This window comes from Peromyscus maniculatus, chromosome 7, assembly GCF_049852395.1.
Source record: "Peromyscus maniculatus bairdii isolate BWxNUB_F1_BW_parent chromosome 7, HU_Pman_BW_mat_3.1, whole genome shotgun sequence".
Taxonomy (NCBI): Eukaryota; Metazoa; Chordata; class Mammalia; order Rodentia; family Cricetidae; genus Peromyscus; species Peromyscus maniculatus.
In genome coordinates, this window is record NC_134858.1 from 119988756 (window position 1) to 120009960 (window position 21205).

Consider the following 21205-nt stretch of genomic DNA (forward strand, 5'->3'; position numbering starts at 1 on the left):
TGCATCTCTCTCCACCTCTCTTCTTCTCAGAGTTCCTCTTTCCCCAGAAGGTCCACCTATTCTCTCCTGCCTAGCTGTTGGCCATTTAGCTCTTTATTAAACCAATCAGAAGTGCCTTTCTGCACAGTGTGATCAAATGTCCTGCAGCAGCTGACTGGAAGGACAGTGTACTTGGGAGAGGGGAGATACCAGACCCTTGCTATGCATCTGTCAGATGAATCCTAGTTCAGTTAAGGGTCTGCATATGAAGACTTAAGGGGGAAATTGGAGCACTAATCTAATTGGCCTTTCTGAGCAGATAGAGTCTCATTAAACAACTTATATAAGTAGGCACTGTAGAAGAAAATGTTTAATCTTACAAGTGATTGTAGTATTCAGGATGTAATATGAAACTATAGTGATCAAGATTGTGAAGAGTAAATATAATGAAAAAACAGAGTGGAAAGTCCATAAATAATACACATATATAGTCAGCTACTTCTCAGAGGAAAAGGTGCCAGTGTGATTCAGTAGAGAAAGACAATTTTTCAGTATGGTTGCAAACAATGAAACAGGGTTCAGATAGTATTTTACACCATTTGTATAAGCTCACCTTGCCTCATAGGTCAAATGTAAGTCTAGAGAACTAGAAGAAAACATGGCATTCTTTGTAATCTTAGCTTAGCTAAAGGTGTTTTAGATGCCACAACAAAAAAACATGATCCATAAAAAGAAAAATATAAACCGGATTTCATTAAAATTGACTCCAGCTTTTTAAATGGTATTGAGTCATAAGCTGAGAGAAAATACTTACAAATCACTTATCTGATAAAGAACTTGTTTCCAGAATGTATTAAACAGTCTCAGCTAGTGGTAGTTGGGCATGGTGCCTGAAGCAGGAGGATCATGAGCTGGAGGCTAGCCTGGGCTATACAGCAACATTCTGTCTCAAAACACTATAACAGCAAAAAAACAACTCAGTGGTAAAAGGCAGCCAAACTTAAAAATGGGCCAAAGGCATCACCTTTAATCCCAGCACTCGGGAGGCAAAGCAGGCAGATCTGAGTTCAAGGCCAGCCTGGTCTACAGAGTGAGTCCCAGGATAGCCAGGGATACACAGAGAAACCCTGTCTCCAAAAAAATAAATAAATAAAAAAGGCCAGAGACTTGTATAGACAGCTCACCAAGGAAGAGGAGATGCCAAGTGAACACACCTAGGCACTCTGTCCCATTGGCCGCTCAGGGAATGCAAGCTGAAAACCACACCTGTTAGGATGGCTGTCATTTTTTAAACTGATAATAGCAAGAAGTGACAGGAATACTCAAGCTCAGCTTGAGTTGACTTGAACGGAACAACCCAAACTCTGGCACATTTCTGGTGGAACCATAGAATCACGTTACCTCTTTGGAACTATCTCACATTAATAGTCTACACTCACCTAGCAAGCACCCAGCAAACAGACTCTTGGGCCTTACTCAAGTCAAGTGAGCATTTATGTTAATATAATTGTCTGTAAACAGCTGGGGATGTGGCTCAGTGGTAGTACTTGCCCTGGGTTCAGTCTCCAACACTGCCCCCCAAAAGCCTGTAAGCAAAACCAATGCCTTTAGCTGTGTTATTCACAGTTGCTACAGGCTGAGATAAATGTAGAATAGCTATGCAGTGGAGTGCTCCTGATCAGGAGTCTCATGCTCTAAAGAAACCACACGCCCGCAAAGCTGAGAGGACACAAAATAGACCATGGGGTTGCATTTTGGGCAGGGGTTGACCACAGGGTAGCACAAAGGAACTATGTGGGGTGATTCAGTGAAGCTGCTGTCCACCTGACTGGTATGGTTATGTAACTACATTTGTCAGAACTTGCTGAATGTACCTTATAAATGGTGAATTGGCATGTGTGTAAATTACACCTTAAAGAACTTGGGGGGAATGACGAGCATTATAGTATCTTTAATAGGCTAGTATTCAGGATTGTCTATGACATAAATGAGCTTGGGGGCCTCCCAACAGGCTGCCAGTAGGCCTATCTTACTGGCAATAAATATTCTTTACTTTCATAATCAGAGAACAGTAAATGTTCACTTTCAACCAAGAAGTAGGTGGTTATTTTTGAAAGAGCTTTCTAGCTAAATTTTTCATATGAAGACGCGATCTGAAGGAGTCAACCAGGTTATATATTTGCTATAATTTCTAGAAAGACATATAGATTGTTTTTTGAATAAACAAACAATGTACATTTGTATGCCACGTGTCTAGTTAAGGTGTTAGATGTGGAGAATTGACCCAAAGAACCATTTCAAGAGTGAATACATTGATGTGTGACTCTTGTAATACATGGTTATTTTTAAGTTTATTTTTCTTTCTCTTCAAACAAGGAAGTTGTCTTCTGGTGACTTGAACATTATAAGTTTTCTAGGGCAATGCTGTGTCCTTCTTAAAGGCTGCTTCAGTTTTCCCAAGCTTCATTTTGTTTAACACTTGTGACTTGTAAAGGAAGCCTATTTGTCTCAGCTGAATGTTTCCATGTAAAGGATTTCTGCAGCTGATACTTCACTGGCTTTTCAGCTGTCTTGAGTCACACCTTAGCTTTTATGCAGAGTACAGTTCAACAGAAGCAGACGCCACCTGTTAAACCACAGCATCAAGTTTGCACAGACTCCCAAGTTTGTCAGGTGCCAATAATGCGTACCCAAGTTGTGTTGTACTAACCAGACAAATGGAATTGGACCACATTTGTACTGACTTGAAATGGTTCTACTTTGTGTTCAGAGTCACACTGGTTGTATTGCACAGCACTTGTGGGGGGTTTGAAGTGTTTAGTTACTACCTGGAACCAGATTTGAAGTCACTGTGTCCTGACAGCATTCTCCAGTGGGTATCTCTTTGAAGGAGCATCCACACTGACACATCATGAAAGAGCACGCTCTCTGTGTGTTACTGTGCCCATGCCCTTGTCTCCATGCTTTTTACTGTGATGATACAGACTTCTTAGACTCTTGAAATCAGTATTACATTAGTATCGAGTGGTAGCTAGATATTCTCCTCTGGAGCTCGTAAAAGGAAGGTAGTCATCAAAAAGGTCTAATTTTGTAAAAGTATGAATTTGTAACTGAATTCTTCACTGTAGTCTTTAGAAATATCTTGAGGGGTTATTCTGATTAGGTAGAGAATTTGAAGTAATCAAGGCATTCAGGTGGACTTTGTCTGGTAATGTAGCTGGGTAGCTTCCTGTGTTTGCTCTAGCTGTGGTGTCCCCTTCACCAAGAACATGCGACTCTCTCCTGAAGAGGGGAATAGGAGTAGTCAAAGCAGCCACCAGCACTGCCTGACTGCTTCCCTGGTTAATGAGCATGGGATCAGTTCCCTCCACATGGTAGTATTAAGATATTACACACCCATACACACACAGACATAGACACATTCATATGTATACATACATACAAAGATGGTCAATAGTCCTGGATTTAAAAAAAATTTTTATGACAGCTATATATTTTTGTAGAACACAGCTGGGTTTATCATATGAGTTTTCTTAATCATTGAAGCAATTATTTGCATTAAAAATTGAAATAATTCTTCTATTGTTATAGAGAGATTGATCTGTGAGTCCCTTAAGGGGATCCTACAGATTACTCCATCACACACGGAGACTCCCTGTCTCCAAGAATACAGGCTATATTGAGACTGCCTTCTTCACAACCCTTTCATTCCTGTAAAGAATGTCACTCCCTACCCCCAGTCCTGCTCTGTAGCCAGAGGCAGCTGATATCCCCAAGAAGTTACCAGAGAAGTGGTGGAAGAAAGGAGTCGGCTCACAAAGCTGGTGAGTTGGTAAGATGGCTCTCGCCCTGGCAGATGTGCTCCTCGCAGGAAGCCGTGCTGTCTATCTCACCTTCGTTTATGAAAGTTGTTCCTGATGGTGCTGGGTTTGTAAAGTGGGATGTGAAGGAATGCTGAGTTGTTGTCTGCTGCCTGCGGGGTATAGATGTGTGTGTGTGTGTGTGTGTGTGTGTGTGTGTGTGTGTGTGTGTGTGTGTGCGCGCGCGCGTGCGCGTGCGCGCGCAAGCTTACAGTGTGGCTGGTAACTCTCTGGCCTCTTGAACTTTTCCATTTTGACTTGAGCAGACAAGTTTGCACAAGGTGGTACACAGCTGACTAAAGCACACTTGAGGTGGTCTTCTCTGATCACCCTCTGCAGTCACTGCAGGCCTCTTAGACTCCTTCCCGTCTTCGGGTTTGTTTGTTTGTTTTGTTTTTTGAGACAGGGTTTCTCTGTCTAGTTTTGGTGACTGTCCTGGATCTCACTCTGTAGCTCAGGCTGTCCTTGAACTCACAGAGATCTGCCTGCCTCTGCCTCCCAAGTTCTGGGATTAAAGGCATGCACCACCACCGCCTGGCCCTCTTCAGTTTGTTTTTTGGAGGCTAGGAATAAGCACTGCCTGACCTTGCAGTCTGGGGCTTCCTTTTCCACAGTATTTGCAGAGCTGTGTTCTCCATGGTCTTAAGTTCACCCTAGTAGCCTGCTCAGCTGGGTCCAGGGGATGTGTTCTATATTCAGAGACCTCTGCACAATGGTGAAAAACTCTAATGACAACCCAAAGCTGATATTTCCTGGTGGTAGGTCTCCAAGCTAGAGGGCAATGTGAGGGACCTCAGGGAAGGTGGAGGTTGTAGGGGGAGCTCTTTGAGAATTTAAGCACATGGCAGAATTGTGTTCTTGACTTGGGAGTCATAAGACCTGTAGAGTAGTGGTCAATGTTGTTTCCTTAAGCTTAGACACAGTATAGAAGTGCCATGGATGAGGCCGGGCTGCAGATGGGGACAATTTGGGGCCAAGTCCATAACTTAATTCAGGTAGCACTGATTTTTAGTTTCTAGGGACATTTAGATGCATTCAGGTCTCGATGGAAAGGAAGTGTGGAGAAGTAGGCTGGGATGATCATATTCCTTTTGGCTCTCTTAAAGGAAGGGCATTTTCCCTTGAAATCATGCTTCAGACTAGAGAATAGCTGAAACTGAGGAGACAGATAGCTTGCTGCATGTGTGAGAGACCTGTCTGGGTTCCTCCACCCTCTTGGGCTTTGCTCTGGGTTTGCCCTTCAGTGCAGGGCATCAAACCCAGGGCTCTGCATATGCCTGACAAGTACTCTATCCCTGAGCTGCAGCCTTGGCCCAGCCTCACTCTTAGCAATCTGTTAAGTAACCTGATAGTTCATTTGTGTGCTAGCCCTGGTATCCTTGGGACTAACCACAGACCTTGTTTGGAGCAGGAAAGAGTCTTTAGTAACCAGCGCTCTGGGTGATTTTGGATACAGACCAGTAGTTCTTGCTGGGTAAATAGGAATTCAGTGTGGTAAACCACAGGCAATTAGGTTGCAGACTGTCACACAGGAAACAAGGGACCCAGCATTTATTGTGGGTCCCCAGGGTCTACGTACTTCTGAAAATAGTCCTGGGTGTCTTTGCGCTGGTCACATATCGGTTGCTAGTGAGTGCTCTTGGAGGAAAAGAATGCCATCTTAGCAGCGGTAGGTGGTGCTATAGGTGTTGCTGTTTCGTTAGCAGTGGTTTTGGACCATTCCAGTTCTGTTTATTTATTGACTCATGACTAATTCTGTTAAAAGAAAGCTTGAGGGAAAATATAGCGGTTTCTATCAGAAACTTGTCATTCTTCCTATTTTTATTACTTTCTAATCTTTATTTTAGATAACTTACTTATAAATGATTTTTTAAATTGGCATGTTCTTATGTCTTTTTTTTTTTCATTTTGATCTTTTGGTAGCCTGCCTAAAAAGAGTTTCTAATATAAACTCTACACCAGCCTGAGAATCAGCATTGTTCAGCTGTATTGTGATAAATAATCCTCCTGTGTATCAGTAGGGGAGACTGCAGGACTCATTTGGGAACCATATTTCTAGTTCTAAGAGCAGCCAGTGATGCCCATACTCTGTAACATCAGACTTTGGATCTGTCCACTTCTTCGTGTGTTACCATGAAGTGAAAGACTGTTTTACATTTACTAAGTGACTATTTTTCTGTTTTTGTTAGCTAAGAGCCTTTATAGTTGGGTCTGAAATCAAAATGCCACTTGAAGTAGTAATATCTTTATTTGGTTTTATAGATGCTTGCTGTTTGTTACCATATCTGCACAAAATCCCATTAATGAATTATTTATTTATTTATTTATTTAAATGAAGGCAGTGTGGTGTTTCTCCTCTGTGTCCCACTTTCCAACAGTCTGGACCTGGATGGTGGGTCCTTGCAGTACCAACACCTCAGGCTCAGGCTGTCAGCTACATCTTGAAAGTTTGTAGAGGAATTAAAATTTTTAATGAAAAGATAAAATAGGACTGAAATGAATTTTTATTAAGATAATGTCACCTCCCTCTCCGACTTGTGAGAAGTAATTTTTCTGGTGTCATCTTTAGTGGCCTTCATGTTAGGCGTCTGTTCCTGGGGACCTAATAAGCTTTTTTCAGCACCGTGATCAGATGACCTGAAAGAAGCAACTCAAGTGAGGAAAGGTATGTTTTAGGTCATGGTTGCAGGGCATTTCATTATGTCATACCAGGGAAGGTATGGCCTAGCAACTCTCTGGTGGGAGTGTACAGCAGAGCTGCTCACAATGGTGAAGGTCAGGAGCAGAAAGAGTAAAGCCTAGAAGCGGGGCCAGGTGTAACCCTCGAAGGCCTGTTCCTGCTGACTTACTTTTTCCAGCTTAACCCCTAAAGGTGCCACAGCCTTCAAAATAGCACCATAAGCTATAAGTGCTCAGAGCATGAGCCAGTGGGGAACAGTCCAGATTTAAGCCAAAGACTCATGACCATCTCTGATGTAAGATGTGTTTAGTCCCCATAGTCACATCAGTCCCTACACTTTTCTGAGGTTCAAAGTTCCTTTGAGACTAATGTGTCTTAGCTATGAACGCTGTGTAATAAAAAAGAAAGTGAAATATTTTCAATATGCAGTGGTGTAGAGTGAACATTCCCTGTCTGAAAAGGAGGCATAGGAGGAGAAAAAGGAAAGATTGGACCAAAGACTGAACCCAGCAGGCAAAACAAATCTGATAGCCCCATGTCTGGCAGCTGGAGCATGTGCTGGCATCATCTGTGTTCCTTCTTGTGGCCCTACCATTTGCAATACTTATTGACTCTGTGCTGGGTAATTTTATGTCAGCTTGATACAAACTAAAGTCATCTGAGAGGAGGGAACCTCGATTAAGAAATGCCTCCATAAGATCAGCTGTAGGCAAGCATTTAGGCATTTTTTTAATTAGTGATTGATGGGGACTGGCCCAGCCCATTGTGGGTGGTGCCATCCCTAGGCTAGTGGCCCTGGGTTCTATAAGAAAGCAGACTGAGCAAGCCGTGAAAACAAACCAGTAAGCAGCTTTCCTCTCTGGCCTCTGTATCAGCTCCTGCCTCCAGGTTCCTGCCCTGCTTGAGTTCCTGTCTTAGTTAGGGTTTCTATTCCTGTGAAGAGACACCATGACCATGGCAACTCTAATAAGGAAAACATTTAATTGGGGTGGCGCATGGCAGCATGTAGGCAGACGTGGTGCTGGGAGTAGTAGCTGAGGGTCCTACATCTTGCAGGCAACAGGAAGTTGGCTGAGACACTGGGCAATATCCTGAGCATAGGAAACCTCAAAGCCCGCCACCACAGTGACACACTTCCTCCAACAAGGCCATACCCACTCCAACAAAGCAACACCTCTTAGTGCCACTCTCAATGAGACTATGGGAGCCAATTACATTCACACTACCACATTCCATTCCTGGCCCCCATAAGCTTGTATCAATATCATATGCAAAATGCATTTAGTCCAACTTCAAAAGTCCCCATAGTCTATCACCGTGTCAACAATGTTTAAAACTCTAAAGTTCAAAGTCTCTTCTGAGATTCCTTTAATCTCTTAACTGTAATCTCCTGTAAAATCAAAATCAAAAAGCAGATCACGTACTGCCAACATATAATAGCACAGGATCTACATTACCATTTTAAAACACAGGGAAGGGAGCATAGTGAGGAAATACTGGACCAAAGCAAGACCAAAAACCAGCTGGGCAAACTCCAAACTCTACATCTCCATGTCTGATGAGAATCTTGTCAAGACAAAGAGTCACTTATCTCTGCCTCTACTGTGCTCAGGATAGTTCCTGCTATTGATGAGTAAGGGTGCCTTTGAACATTTGTGTTAAACACTTAGCAAGGTTTCAGTGTTTATCCTTTCACTGCCCATAGCAGCTTCATGGGGATATAGGTTACTGTCACACATTTTTTCTATGTGTGTGTGGTGTGTGGTTGTGTGTGTGTGTGTGTGTATTCACATATATGTGGATGCCCAAGGTTGATGTGCAGAATTACCCATGATAGCTCTTCCACCTTATTCAGTGAAACATGGTCTCTTAAACAAACCAGAGTGCCCTGATCTGGCTAATCTCTAGATATGGCTAATCACTAGACAGCTTATTATGGGGATGCTATCTCCACTTTCCAAGGATAGATATAGGAAGGCTATCATGCCCATTTGACATTTATGTAGGTTCTGGGGATACCAACTCCAGTCTTTTTTTTTTTTTTTTTGGTTTTTCGAGACAGGGTTTCTCTGTGTAGCTTTGCGCCTTTTCCTGAAACTCACTTGGTAGCCCAGGCTGGCCTCGAACTCACAGAGATCCGCCTGCCTCTGCCTCCCGAGTGCTGGGATTAAAGGCGTGCGCCACTACTGCCCAGCTCAACTCCAGTCTTAATGCTTTCAGAGTAAGCATTTAATCACTGAGGCATCCTTCCAGCCAAATCCACACATTTTAAAATCATTTGTGAATATTCCAACATTTGTTTCATGGTCTATTTGTTGTCATTGGTCATTGTTTTGTTGTGAGATGAGTTCTCTCTCGATCTGATCTCAACTTGTGGCCTTTATACCTGCATCAGCCTTGAGTGCTGGTATATTAGGTAGGTGCCACCACGCCGGCCTAGTAGCCTGTTTTTATCATTTTCCTTTGGCCCTTATATTGTAAAAAGTAAAATCATTCAAGGACAAAAGAGAGAAGAACAAAAAATCTGGAATAGAAACACAGTCCTCGGTGTCTACAGAGGCTCAGTTCCAGGACACCCCATATCAACTCTAGAACACTGAGTCCTTGTGTATCTATGATAATAGTACTGCTATGCGACTGTCTTAGCATTAACTGTCAACTTGACACAGCCTAGAATCACATAAAAGAGTCTCAGTTGAGTAATTGTCTTTATTGGGTTGGGCTGTGGGGCATGTCTGTGAGGGATTGTCTTATTAATTGATGTGGGAGGGCCCAACCAACTGTGGGTGGCATTACCTGGGCAGGTGACCCTAGGCTGTATAAGAAAGCTAACTAATCATGAGCCAGAGAGTGAGCTAGCCCGCAGTGTTCTGCCTTCAAGTCTCTGCTTGAGTTCTGGCCCTAACTTCCATCAGTGATGACCTGTAACCCAGAATGTCAGCCAGATGAATCCTGGGCTCTTATAAGTTGCTTTCTGTCAGTGTTTGTCACAGCAACAGAAGGTCCTAGAATAGGCCTTCACAGACATCCCTGTGTATCTACTGTAGGGGTCTGTAGATTCCTACATGATGCTGTGGTGATAAATACAAACCTGTGCATCCCTCTTCTTCATGGGAGGGCTGTCTACTTCTGAAGCTGTCTGCTGTGTTACCATGTGGTTCTTACTGAAATGCTTCAAAATTTTGCACATTACCTAGTTAAGGCTGTATTCTAAGTTCCTCGGCTTCTAAGTGGTTCTGTATAGAGAAACGATAGAAGCACTAGCCAGACTGTGGGGTCTGCTTGTTGTGTTGATCTCTTTCTTAGTTGCCCCTCTAACCATGCAGTAGACAAAAAGTGTTCATGTGCTAGAGAGCAAGGCAACTTATAGGAGGAAGATTTTATTGTGGGCTTACAGTTTCAGAGGGTGATTCCATGACTATCATTACGCTGAGCTGTTTGTAACTTCAGTTCCAGGTGATCCAACACTCATCTGACCTCCATGGCACTGCATGAATGTGGCATACATACATACATATAGGTAAAACACTCGTACACATACATATAAATCTTTTAAAAGTTGTACAAGGAGAGTTTAAATTAAAAATCAGTTACATACATTTCCTTTAAAAACCTTATTAAGATCTGACTAGAATGGAGATTTTCAATACTTCTCAATGGCTATTTGTCATTACTGGAGTTATTTAAGAACTCTCTGAGGTCCAAGACCAAGACAGCCAGTGTTGAGAGCAGGGCCAGACATGTCCTAGGGAGTAGACTGAGTGGTCTGTGTGTGTACCTTAATTTCAGTGGCTTTTCATGAGCACACCCACAGCAAAGTGCGACAACACACCCGAGGTGGATTCTCACTTGGTGCCCTCCTTTTTCATTTGGACCAAGGAAATGATATTTGATTAACAATTTTAATTTTCTTAGCTTGGAACTTCTATTCTTTGGGGTGTTTTAGGCTTACATGAAAACTGCAGTTGCCTATTAGCAGGTATGATGGCATGGCAGACCTCACAGTGCTTCAGTTCTCCTCTGAGCCCATGTATCCAGAAAGCTGCCTGAAATGTGTGTGAGCAGATGTTAGTTCATGCAGTTTCACACTGGGCAGGGTCCTGTCAGGACAATAGCTTGTCCAAAGCTGGGCAATACCTGGATAGTTTAATGACAAGAAACTTACTCCTTCTCCTTTAAAACACACACACACACACACACACACACACACACACACACACACACACACACTCTTCTTAAATAACGTGTGTTGGGGGATGCACATATGAGTGCAGTGCCCACAGAGGCCAAAAGAGCATCAGATCCTCTGGAGCTGGAGTTACAGGAGGCTATTAACCACCATGTGGGTGCTGGGACTCAAACTCCAGTCCTGTGCAAGAGAAGCCAGTGCTCCTCACAGCTGAGCTGTCTCTACCAGTCCCACGTGTCTTACCCTTTCTGTTGAGCAGCTCTTACTGTTTGCAGGCTGAGCTCTTAAACTTTGAGCCTTGTTCTACTGTGTATATGGCACAGACCCAGTTTGGGCTTTTGTTTGGTTTGTGTGATAGCCATATTTTGCTTGCCTTTGAGCTGCAGTTTTTTCATCTATAACTCTCAGGAATTGTGTGACCCAGTTACCACCCCAGAGTGAGGTAGAGAACAACTGAGATAATGGTGACCTCAGGCAAATCCTTTTCAGCCTCACAGTTTTAATGCTGGGTGTGCTGTAGTCAGTTGGGGAAAGCAGACCTTGTCCCTTGGCTTAGAAGCCTGGGCACACTAATTTCCTAGTTCTCCTCCTATTAGACAGGCTAATCCCTCTGGCTCTGCTGAGATTTTGCAGTTTGCTTTGTATATTTTTACTTTAAGGATAAAATACTTGTTAGCCTACCTTTTTCCATCCTAATGTTCCTGGTTTTCTAGATACTCTGGTATTTAAATGTTTTCTTTGGTTTGTAGACATATGGAGCCTGGGTGTGATCCTTTTCATGCTGGTGTGTGGGCAGCCACCCTTCCAAGAGGCCAACGACAGCGAGACATTGACCATGATCATGGACTGCAAGTACACCGTGCCGCCCCGTGTGTCTGCAGGGTGCAGGGAGTAAGTAGAGCATGTGCACATAGCACCACACCATTAAACAGAAACTGTTGACTCACCCACTCACCAAGAACACCTAACATACCTTCAGCATGCAAGGATTTGAGTTCATTTACTTTATGAGATTAATGTTTCTACTGTTACTGTTTGGGGCCACCCAGTAGTGTTTGATAAGAAATTCAACAGAAGAGTACAAAACATTCTTGCTTATTAACCCATGTTTTCAAGAAATCCATTTTGCCTTTTCAGCTTCCAGAAGTGGTGGTTAAGACCTTTCCTGGCAGCTGCCTTTTTCTTCAGTGGCAAAAAAGCAAGACTGTTTGGAACTGTTTGAGATTCCAGAAAAGAGTTGGCTTTCCTTTTTGGCAGGAGCATGTCATTGCAGGGTTCCTCCTGACGGTCTTGTGGTAGCATGTCTTAATAGCAGCATGTCTTATAAGCATACATCCTCCCACAGCAGAGTAAAGGCTGTGCTTTGGTATGTTCCTCTGTGGGAAATCAGCACTGACTGGCTTTGGGGTTTCTCCCTTTGAGTTTTCAGAATCATAGTGCCGTCACCTGTGCAGTGAGGGATGCAGTCATGGAAAAGAGCTGTTTGAAGTTGGTGATATTTTTAAATGAACCAGCTAAGATTGGAGTTACCAGTTAAAACATTTTTTTCTGCATCAACAACATTTTGAGTTTTTCCTGCCAGCTGTAAGGAAGAGCTCTGACAGATTGGGGGTTCGCTTTCAGGTGGAGTCCCAACTTGGGCATTCAACTCTATGGATTCAAATACTTATGTGAGCGTGGTACAGTGTCCTTAGCAGTTACTGTGAAAATTATGTGAAGTAGAGTAAAGCGTGTAGTTTAGGCTAGAGCATAGGCAGGGCTCTGTGTATGATGGTGCTGGTGGTGATTTGGGGCTGGAGCACACGGAGGCTGTTTATGTGTTGCTGGTGGTGGTGATTTTAGGCTGTAGCATATAGGAGGTTCTCTGTGTGTTGGTTGTGATGGTTTTAGGCTGGATCACATGGGCTCTTCCTGTTTGATGGTGGTTGTGATTTTAGGCTGGAACACACAGAAGGCTGTATGTGATGGTGGTGATTGTAGGTTGCAGCACATGGGAGGCTCGGTGTATGTAGGTGTGATGATGATGATTTTAGCCCAGCTCACATGGGAAGCGCTGTCTCCTGTATTGGTGGTTGTTTATTTTAGGCTGGAGCGTGTGGAAGGCTGTGTATATATTTATGTTGGTCATGATGGTTTTACACTGAAGTACTCAGAGGTCCTGTGTGCTTGTTGCTTTTGATTTTAGGTTAGCTCACATCTGAATCTGCGAGTATCTTTGTTGTGAGTGTGTGTGTGTGTGTGTGTGTGTGTGTGTGTGTGTTGGTGATTTTAGGCTGGGGCACATGGGAGGCTCTGTTTATGTATGTGTATGTTGGTAGTAATTTCATTTGGAGCATACTGGAGGTGTGTTGGTGTCTGTGGTGATTTTAGGTTGGAGCACACTGGAATCTGTGTGTGTGTTTGTGTGTGGGGGGGGGTGGGGGGGTGGGTGGTGGTAGTGGTGGTATTTAGCTGTCAAAAATGGCAGGCCATGTGTGTGTAGGTGATTTTGTGCTATAGGACAAGGGAAGCTAAGTGTGTGTGTGTGTTTGTATGTGTGTGTGTGTGTGTGTGTGTGTGTGTGTGTGTGTGGTGGTGGTGGTGGTGGTTAGTATTCAGGCAGCTGTACTGGCTTGCCCTTAGGGTCCTGACAGGATATAACCTCAGCTGCAGCCACTAAGAGCACCCCCAGTGTGCATTCAATGTTTCCTTATAAAAGGTGGGCCTTTGCCCACCTCCAGTCTCTTTCTTTCTCTTTTCCTTCACTCTCGGTCCCCGGTCCCTGCTCCCTTCTCTGCCCCTTCTCTCTCCCCTCCCCTCAATAAATCTCCTACACGGGCCCTCTTGTATGGTGTGACTCCTTACCACCATTTTAAAACAACAGTTGTGGTGGTAGCTTTAGGTTCTTGCTCTTACTCTTCCCCTAGGAAGCAGGTCTACACCAGGTGCAGGTTGGGTATTTGTAGCTCAAGATTCTCTTCTCAGTCCCCAGTTGAAAACAAACAAAAACAAATCTCACTTTACATCAACTGCATCACTTGAAAGCCTACAGGTTATAGAATTAACATGGATGCTCCTTTTCCTAAGATCTGAGATGTTGCCTCCATGTCTCCCTCCTAGGAGGATTGTTTTTAATAACTAAACAAAGCGACAGCGGGCGGTGGTGGCACACGCCTTAATCCCTGTGCTCCTGAGGCAGACGCAGGCCTTCTTGAGTTCCAGGCCAGCCTGGGCTACAGAGTGAGTTCCCGGACAGCCAGGGCTATTATACAGAGAAACCCTGTCTCAAAAAAACCAAACCAAAACAAAACAAAAAAAACCAACTCTTTCTAGCGTGTTTTGCTAAGTAGTGTATTTTAAAGAACTTGACCATTAGCTTTTCAAGGTCCTGGCCTTGAGGATTTGGTGCCTTGACTAACTGGAGTGCTGTCGTCTCTGTGCGGCTTCCTGTTGTTGTCATCAGGCTGAAGCCAGGGCCTCCTCTGTCTCTGTCCAGGACTGGCTTCTGATGCTTCCTGCCTGTCCTGTTGGTGCTAATTCTTCTCCCTGACCCAGGAGCTGACTCTGGTATTCTGAACCTTGGTTATTCAGCTGCAGAATTTCTTTTACCATTAAAATATTTAGGACTGTAAATTGCTTCTGGAACAGGTTAGCTTCACCAGACTGGATTTGGTCAGTAGTCTCTGTTCATTGTCTTGTTTGATGCCTGTCTTGTTTACAGGTGGTTTTATTTCTAGTCAGCTGTTGCTTTTGATTTCCAAGTTACATTATAGTCAAAGAATACAGTCTGTGTTGCCATGTTTTCAAATTTTTGAGGCTTGTTTATGCCTATCATGAAGATAATTGTTAGAGTCTTGTTCTTGATAGAGTATTTTCAAGTTGGGGTCAGAGGTTTGTATACATCTTTGAGGTCAAGCCCATTAGTTATATTTTAAAAAAATTGTTTGCATCCAGAGTTTTCTTCACCTACTGTGACTGTGGCTTTATTTTATTCCTTAAGGTTTATCAGTTTTTGTTTTGAGAGTTTTGAGGTAAAGTTATTAGATGCAGGTAGGTTGAAAACTGTCTTCCTGATGAATTGAATCAGCCCTCTGCATCAGTTTATATCAGAGAGTAATGCTGCTTGTTCTGTGTGTGAATTCTCACCTTTCTGAATAGTCTGGACCTAGGACTTCCTTGATCTCATTGCAGTTTCTGTCTTTTCAGCTTTGGAGCTTGTTCCATATGCATTTGTTGTGGTCGGTGGGAGAAGTGGGTGTGGTCGGTGGGAGATGTGGGTGTGGTCGGTGGGAGAAGTGGGTGTGGTCGGTGGGAGAAGTGGGTGTGGTCGGTGGGAGAAGTGGGTGTGGTCGGTGGGAGAAGTGGGTGTGGTCGGTGGGAGAAGTGGGTGTGGTCGGTGGGAGAAGTGGGTGTGGTCGGTGGGAGAAGTGGGTGTGGTCGGTGGGAGAAATGGATGTGGTCGGTGGGAGAAGTGGGTGTGGTCGGTGGGAGAAATGGATGTGGTCGGTGGGAGAAGTGGGTGTGGTCGGTGGGAGAAGTGGGTGTGGTCGGTGGGAGATGTGGGTGTGGTCTATCTCTGTATACTCCTCCTCTGACCTTACCTTCTGCCCTGGAGGGTGGTGGAGATTTTCCCTTTTCTGTCATTTATCTCATGTTCCAGCTAACTGGGGAGTTGTAGGCTATTATTTTAGTTTTAAAAATCTACAATTAATACTTCTCTCTATTGTCTTCTAAGACATTTTAAACTCCTAATATTTTAACTATCATCTAATACTTCAGTAATCTTTTCCTAACTCTACAAATTATTTTACATAGTCAGAAATTGTTGATAATCTTCTAGATGTTTAACATGAGCATTGCTAACACCCTTCTCAGTTGGAATTACGCTCTTCCACCAAAATTACATCCTTCATATTTTCTTTTGCTGTTGGTGGTTAATGCTTCCTAGGAATGTCTTTATGCTGTGTGTCCATGAAGGTCATCCCCTGACTAGAAAGCCCTGGGCCCTGGTTCTTCTTTCTCTGCTCTGGATGTCCTTCCAGTACATCTCAGAATCCATTGCTGCATTGAGAAGTCAGCTGTCTGCCTTACAGCTCCTGCTTTAGAGTTATGCTTTTCTCTTGGAGTGTCTGTGTGTTGTGCTTAGACTGTGTTAAGCTCCCTAGCTTATGATTTACATTCTTTCATGAATTTGGAAAATTCTCAGCTACTACCTTCGCAAATGTGCTTTTTTTCCTCTTTTTTCCTGCCCTCTTGGAACTCTGGTTTATGCCTGTTAGCTATTCCCACTCTGTCTCATGTTTCATTCTTAGTATTTTCTATCTCAGCCTACAGACAAAAGTGTCTCCTGGGCTTTGTATTTCATCTCATGAATTCTCTTACATTTAATTTCTTAAATGCGTCCATTGTTTAATTTTTTCAATTACAATGGTTATTTTTCACTTTTAGAAGCCCCCCCTTTTTTTTCTCAAGACTGTCTAGCATAATTTTGCCTATTTTCAAGTTTTGTTTCCATCAGAAGCACAGTGAACAGTCAGTCTGTGCTGCCTGTTCAGCATTATGATTGGCTGTTGAGGTCTCGTTGATGGCTCCCTTATTTCCTTTGTGGGTTTGATCTGTACTAGTTTTTGAAACGTTGTTCAGAAATTCCTTTAAGTTACATTCTACAGAAAGAGTTGTGTGCTTTCCAGAGCCAGTGCTGTGCTCACAGGCTTCCTTCTCATCCTGCTCTGAAGAGCAGCGCTCTCTCATTTCTCACTGGGCACTGAGATGGAGTCAGTCCCCTTGCTTTCCAAGAGCTTTCCATGACCTACCATCACTGGTCCCTGCCCGTTGTACTCAGTAGCATGAACCCAGTGTGGCCTTCCACGCAAAGCAGGGAACAGTTGAAGCTACCAGCTGTTTGTCCCCATGGTTCCTGTTTTCAGTTATCAAGTACTCCTTGTTTATTTTTTGTCAATACATTCCTTAAAAGTTTTTACATGGCATTATTTTCATCAGGAGAGTCATTCCGTCCTGTGAAACAAGCTGGAATGCTGTGTCTGATGTGTACTAGGCCAGCTTGTTATTAAGGGGCAGAAACTGATATCTCCAGGTACTTTTAAACTGTAGGGAGTTGTGTTCCTCAGCAGTACACCAGGCGGCTGAGATTGTTTTATTTTATAAATATGGTGGCACCAGATTCTCATTTGTCAGTGGACCTAGAAACTGGGACTCTGTAAGAAACAGTGCTTGTTGGTGACACTCGTCATTACTGTTCTTTGCAAACAGTTTGCTTCCCTCCTTCACAGCCTGATCACACGAATGCTGCAGAGAGACCCCAAAAGGAGAGCCTCTCTGGAAGAGATCGAAAGCCACCCTTGGCTCCAGGGAGTGGACCCCTCCCCAGCCACAAAGTACAACATCCCCCTCGTGTCCTACAAGAACCTCTCAGAAGAGGAGCACAACAGCATCATCCAGCGCATGGTGCTCGGGGACATTGCAGACCGGGACGCCATCGTCGAGTACGTCTGTGTTTGTCAGTACTGGAGACAGAGGTCTAGGGTTCTCAATTCTCCATAGACTTTAGACGCTGACAGGTCATGCTGCTTGCTCTTCTCATTACTGTGACTGAGTAGTGCCTGACAAATGGCATTTGAAGTGAGGAAGGATTTAATTCTGGCCTGTAGTTGAGGGGATATAGTCCATTTTGGTGGGGAAGGCATGTGGCAGGTTCAGGAGGCTGACTAGTCACACTGCGTCTGCCAGCAGGAAGCAGAGAGTAAACAGGAATTGGGGCCAGGCTATAAAACTCCAAGGTCTGCCCCCAGTGGCCCACTTCTCCAGTTCTTCACTTCCTAAAGGTGCCATAGTCTTCCCAGACATGCCATTAGTTGGGGACCAAGTGTTCAAACACGAGCCTGTGGGGACATTCCACATTTAAACCACAGCATGGATGGGGTTCATTGGCAACCATTGTATCATTGTCCTCCAGCATTCATGGCCTAGGATCTGGCACTTGAACTTCGTTTCCTCTTATTCTAGTGGGCAGGTAAGCCATTGCCAGATGGTGTCAGTGGGTTAGGTACCCTGGCCTTTCTTGATGCCTGTAGAGTGGTGTGGAAGAGGACGGGTCGTGTCTCATAGAATGTCCCCATCGTTCCTCGGTCTCATTGTGAGTGCAGAGGTCAGGGCGCCATGGCAGGCCCAGGCATGCCTTGGTGTGTGGCTCCAGTGGGATTGTTATGTGCTCTCTGACTGCATTGTACTTAACAGGACAGAGTGGCCCCAAGCCCAAAGGATTTGCTGTCTACTCCTTGGGGTCTCTGCAGCATCCTGAAACCTGCATATCACATAGTTGCTCATGAAATCCATCAAAACAAGAGCCGTTTTTGTAACTTCAGTAGTGCAGAACTTCAAGAAAGTGCAGAGTGACAGTACTTCTGCTCTGTTCTAGTGATGAGTCAGTTTGGTAAGAAACCCTGTCTGAAAATAATAGAGCACTTCCACAGATGAAGAGCAGCAGTTACTTAATGTGTTTAATAAAAAAGATGCCCCAACTCAGGGAAGCAAGAAAGAAGTAACCATGGGGTGGCCACTTGGGTCTGCTGTGGATCGCAGATTCCCTGACCTGGGAAAGAAGTGGGCACAGGCTTGACATGGAGACCTTGTGTGTTGGCTGTTAACAGACGTGTCCAGTGGGAGCTCTGGTCTCTGGGAAAGATATCTGTAGAAAGGACACACCCCTTTAGAGTAGCGTTAGTACAGTAAAAATAAAGGTTTGCAGAAATAAAGCCAGGCTTTTAATCTTGGCGATAGTTTCCTGCAGGATCTCAGGTGCTTGTGAGTGTCCCCTGGTTGGTGTCCACCCACCTAAGTGACCTGATCAAGTGCGGGACACTCGCTCTCCAGGGTGTGTAGAAAGCATTTTCCATTTTTGGAGTCGCTTATGTAGCTATGTGTGCAGTGGTGTGTCAGACCTGCACACTCTTACAAGCCCACAGGTGACAGCTGCTTGCCAAGTAGTTGGCTTCCAGTCTCACTTCTTGCTGACTGCTCACGCTCTGAGAATCTGCTTATTCTGAGAGCAGTTCCTGAGTTGAAAGGTCCACGTGTCTTAAAGGCTGTCCCCTGAACACAGACAGCTGCTTTCTTAAGAACCCATCTGAGAAGTCTCTCTTCCCTGAGTCTCACCCCAGGACTCTTCCCCAGCAGCTGTGCCCTGTATGTTTCAGAATGACCTTGAACCTGTATTTCTCATGCATACTGCAGTTTTCCTGAGCCAGAGGCTTCCAGAAACCAGAGCTGTGTGTTTCTAAGCCTTGTGAGGTTGTCCCATGACAGCCAGCTGCAGGAGGTGGGCAAGGCCATGTGCTGTTTGTTATGTCTCCAGCACTTAGCCACCATGGAGCCTGGCATGGTGTCCTGTGAGTACTGTTGTTGAAATGGATGAACAAACACATGATTTTACTCAAGGAAAGGGAGAGAGCAGCACCCTCTAGATTGCATTCAAAGTAAAAACATCTCCAACCTCCTGATTGACCATGGCTCACAGGGTGTCTTTAGTCCATTCTTCTCATGGAAGCAAAGGATCCTCCTCAGCAAAAATCAGTTCCACATGCTAGCCATGTTTCCAGAAAACACACATGCTCTTAGAGCCTGTTGCCTTTTCTTGTGTCTGGAATGCTGACATTGGTCCAGCTACATCGGCAGTTTGCTCTTTTCTCACTGATCTGAACATTTTTATTCAGTTGCTGTTTTTGGATTTCAGTAACAACCTAAGTAACTACAGGGTTTAGTTCTTTCTAGTTTATATTTTTGTCTTGTTTTAAAAGCTTCCCAGATACTGGATTTCATTAGGATGTATGTATGTATGTATGTATGTATGTATGTGTATATATATGTCTCTCTCTCTCATATGTGTGTGTGTGTGTGTGTGTGTGTGTGTGTGTGTGTGTGTGTGTGTATAATCTTGTAAAAACCTAGCTGTGTGACTTCTGATTGCTCTTGCTTTGTTTCTTTAGAGCCCTGGAAACCAACAGGTACAACCACATCACAGCCACTTACTTCTTACTTGCTGAAAGGATCCTGAGAGAAAAGCAAGAGAAAGAAATACAGACCAGATCCTCAAGCCCCAGCAACATCAAGGCCCAGTTTAGGTGAGAAAAACACCTGTTTGATATTAGTAAGTTAACGTTTTGAAATAGGGAACTGTCTGTTGATGCTTCATAATTCTGCAGGTTAGGAGGGTCCTCACACTCGTGGGGATGACAGCTGCCTCCACAGAGGGGACACCTGCTCCTCGGCTGTGTGTTGAGGTGGGTGGTTCCCAGTACCTGGTGCCCCACCTCTTCCGTCCCTTAAGACTTCCTTCCAAGAGCAGTGCAACTTCAGTTACTTGGAAGAATTTTTTAAACGGGGCATTTAGGATTTCAGAGATTGGACAGCTAGATCAGTTAGTTGATTTATTAGCTGTTGGATCTCAGGAAGATATAACATCTCTGACTTAGCTGAGTACCACTGTTGACCTCCTGAGGTGAGGAGGGGCTCAGTGGACTAGGCAGGGCTCCTTGTTGGAGCCACCGACCAGAGAGAGCCTTCACTGATGGAGTGAAGCCTGCCCTGAGGGTCAGCAGTCACTGTCCTTCACGCCTGTGTGACCAGTCTTGGGTTCTTTACCTGCAGAAGGAAGTAGCTAGAACACCTCCTTTGTGGATTTCAGAAAATGGCCTGCACAGGCTCTCAGAGGCTGACATGAGTAAGCTCTCCCTCCATGCACTCTCCATCGTTTCTTTTTCAGTTTCATTTGCATTTTCTCTAGTGGTTTTTCTTCTCTTCCATTAAGATATGATCTTTGCCCTGTTGGCTGCCAAGTGTCACCATTTTGGACAGGTGAGTCATGTGTCATATGCTCAGGAAAGGTGAGCGGCCAGTGTGATTTTTTTCACAGTGACAGCCAGTGGTGGAGAGAGTGTTCACCAGGTGTTTGCCAAGGCTATCTCTGGGTGTGGCTCCTCGGTGGGTCCTGCCATGCTGCTGCTGCTCCTCTGTGGCCTGACTGCAGGGCCTGTGCTCAGTGTCTGGCTGGTTCTTCCCTCACTTGGTGGCTGTAAGCTCTACTGACCTCCAGCAGTGGCCAGGGCAGCTGGTGGCTCTTCCCTCCCACAGCTGCTGAGAACCAGTCTGTGCAAAGATACTCTACAGCTGTAGTTTTAATTGGTGTGAAATGAAGAGGTCACCATGAAGGCAGCTGCTGTGAATACAGCCTCTGGTGTCCACCTTCCCTCAACAGAGAAGAGCATCAGGAACCTCAGGCAGTCTAGAGCCCTCCCACACCAGCACCTCCAGATTGAAAGACAGACAATGTCTAATTAACAACTCTGCTATCCGGTACCCTCGTGTGGGTATTGAGACCTAAGTGTTTATACTAGCAAGGCTGTTAATTACAGATTTGTCTGCATTACTCTGCGTTTAAGTCTGCTATCCATTTCTATGTACTCTGATCAATGCCAAGCTTTCATACCCTCCATGAAGTCTGCG

At 44.5% G+C, this 21205-nt stretch overlaps 1 protein-coding gene across 5 annotated transcripts in view; it reads left to right on the plus strand.

The window, feature by feature from the left end:
* Snrk (SNF related kinase) overlaps positions 1–21205 on the plus strand; it is a 54775-nt gene that overhangs the window by 29450 nt on the left and 4120 nt on the right. For all 5 annotated transcript variants that reach the window (XM_076577437.1, XM_076577436.1, XM_076577435.1 and 2 more), the window contains 3 exons: positions 11458–11599; positions 16978–17190; positions 19690–19824. In XM_076577437.1, coding sequence (XP_076433552.1) covers positions 11458–11599; positions 16978–17190; positions 19690–19824 — 490 coding nt within the window. The remainder of the gene's footprint in view (positions 1–11457; positions 11600–16977; positions 17191–19689; positions 19825–21205) is intronic.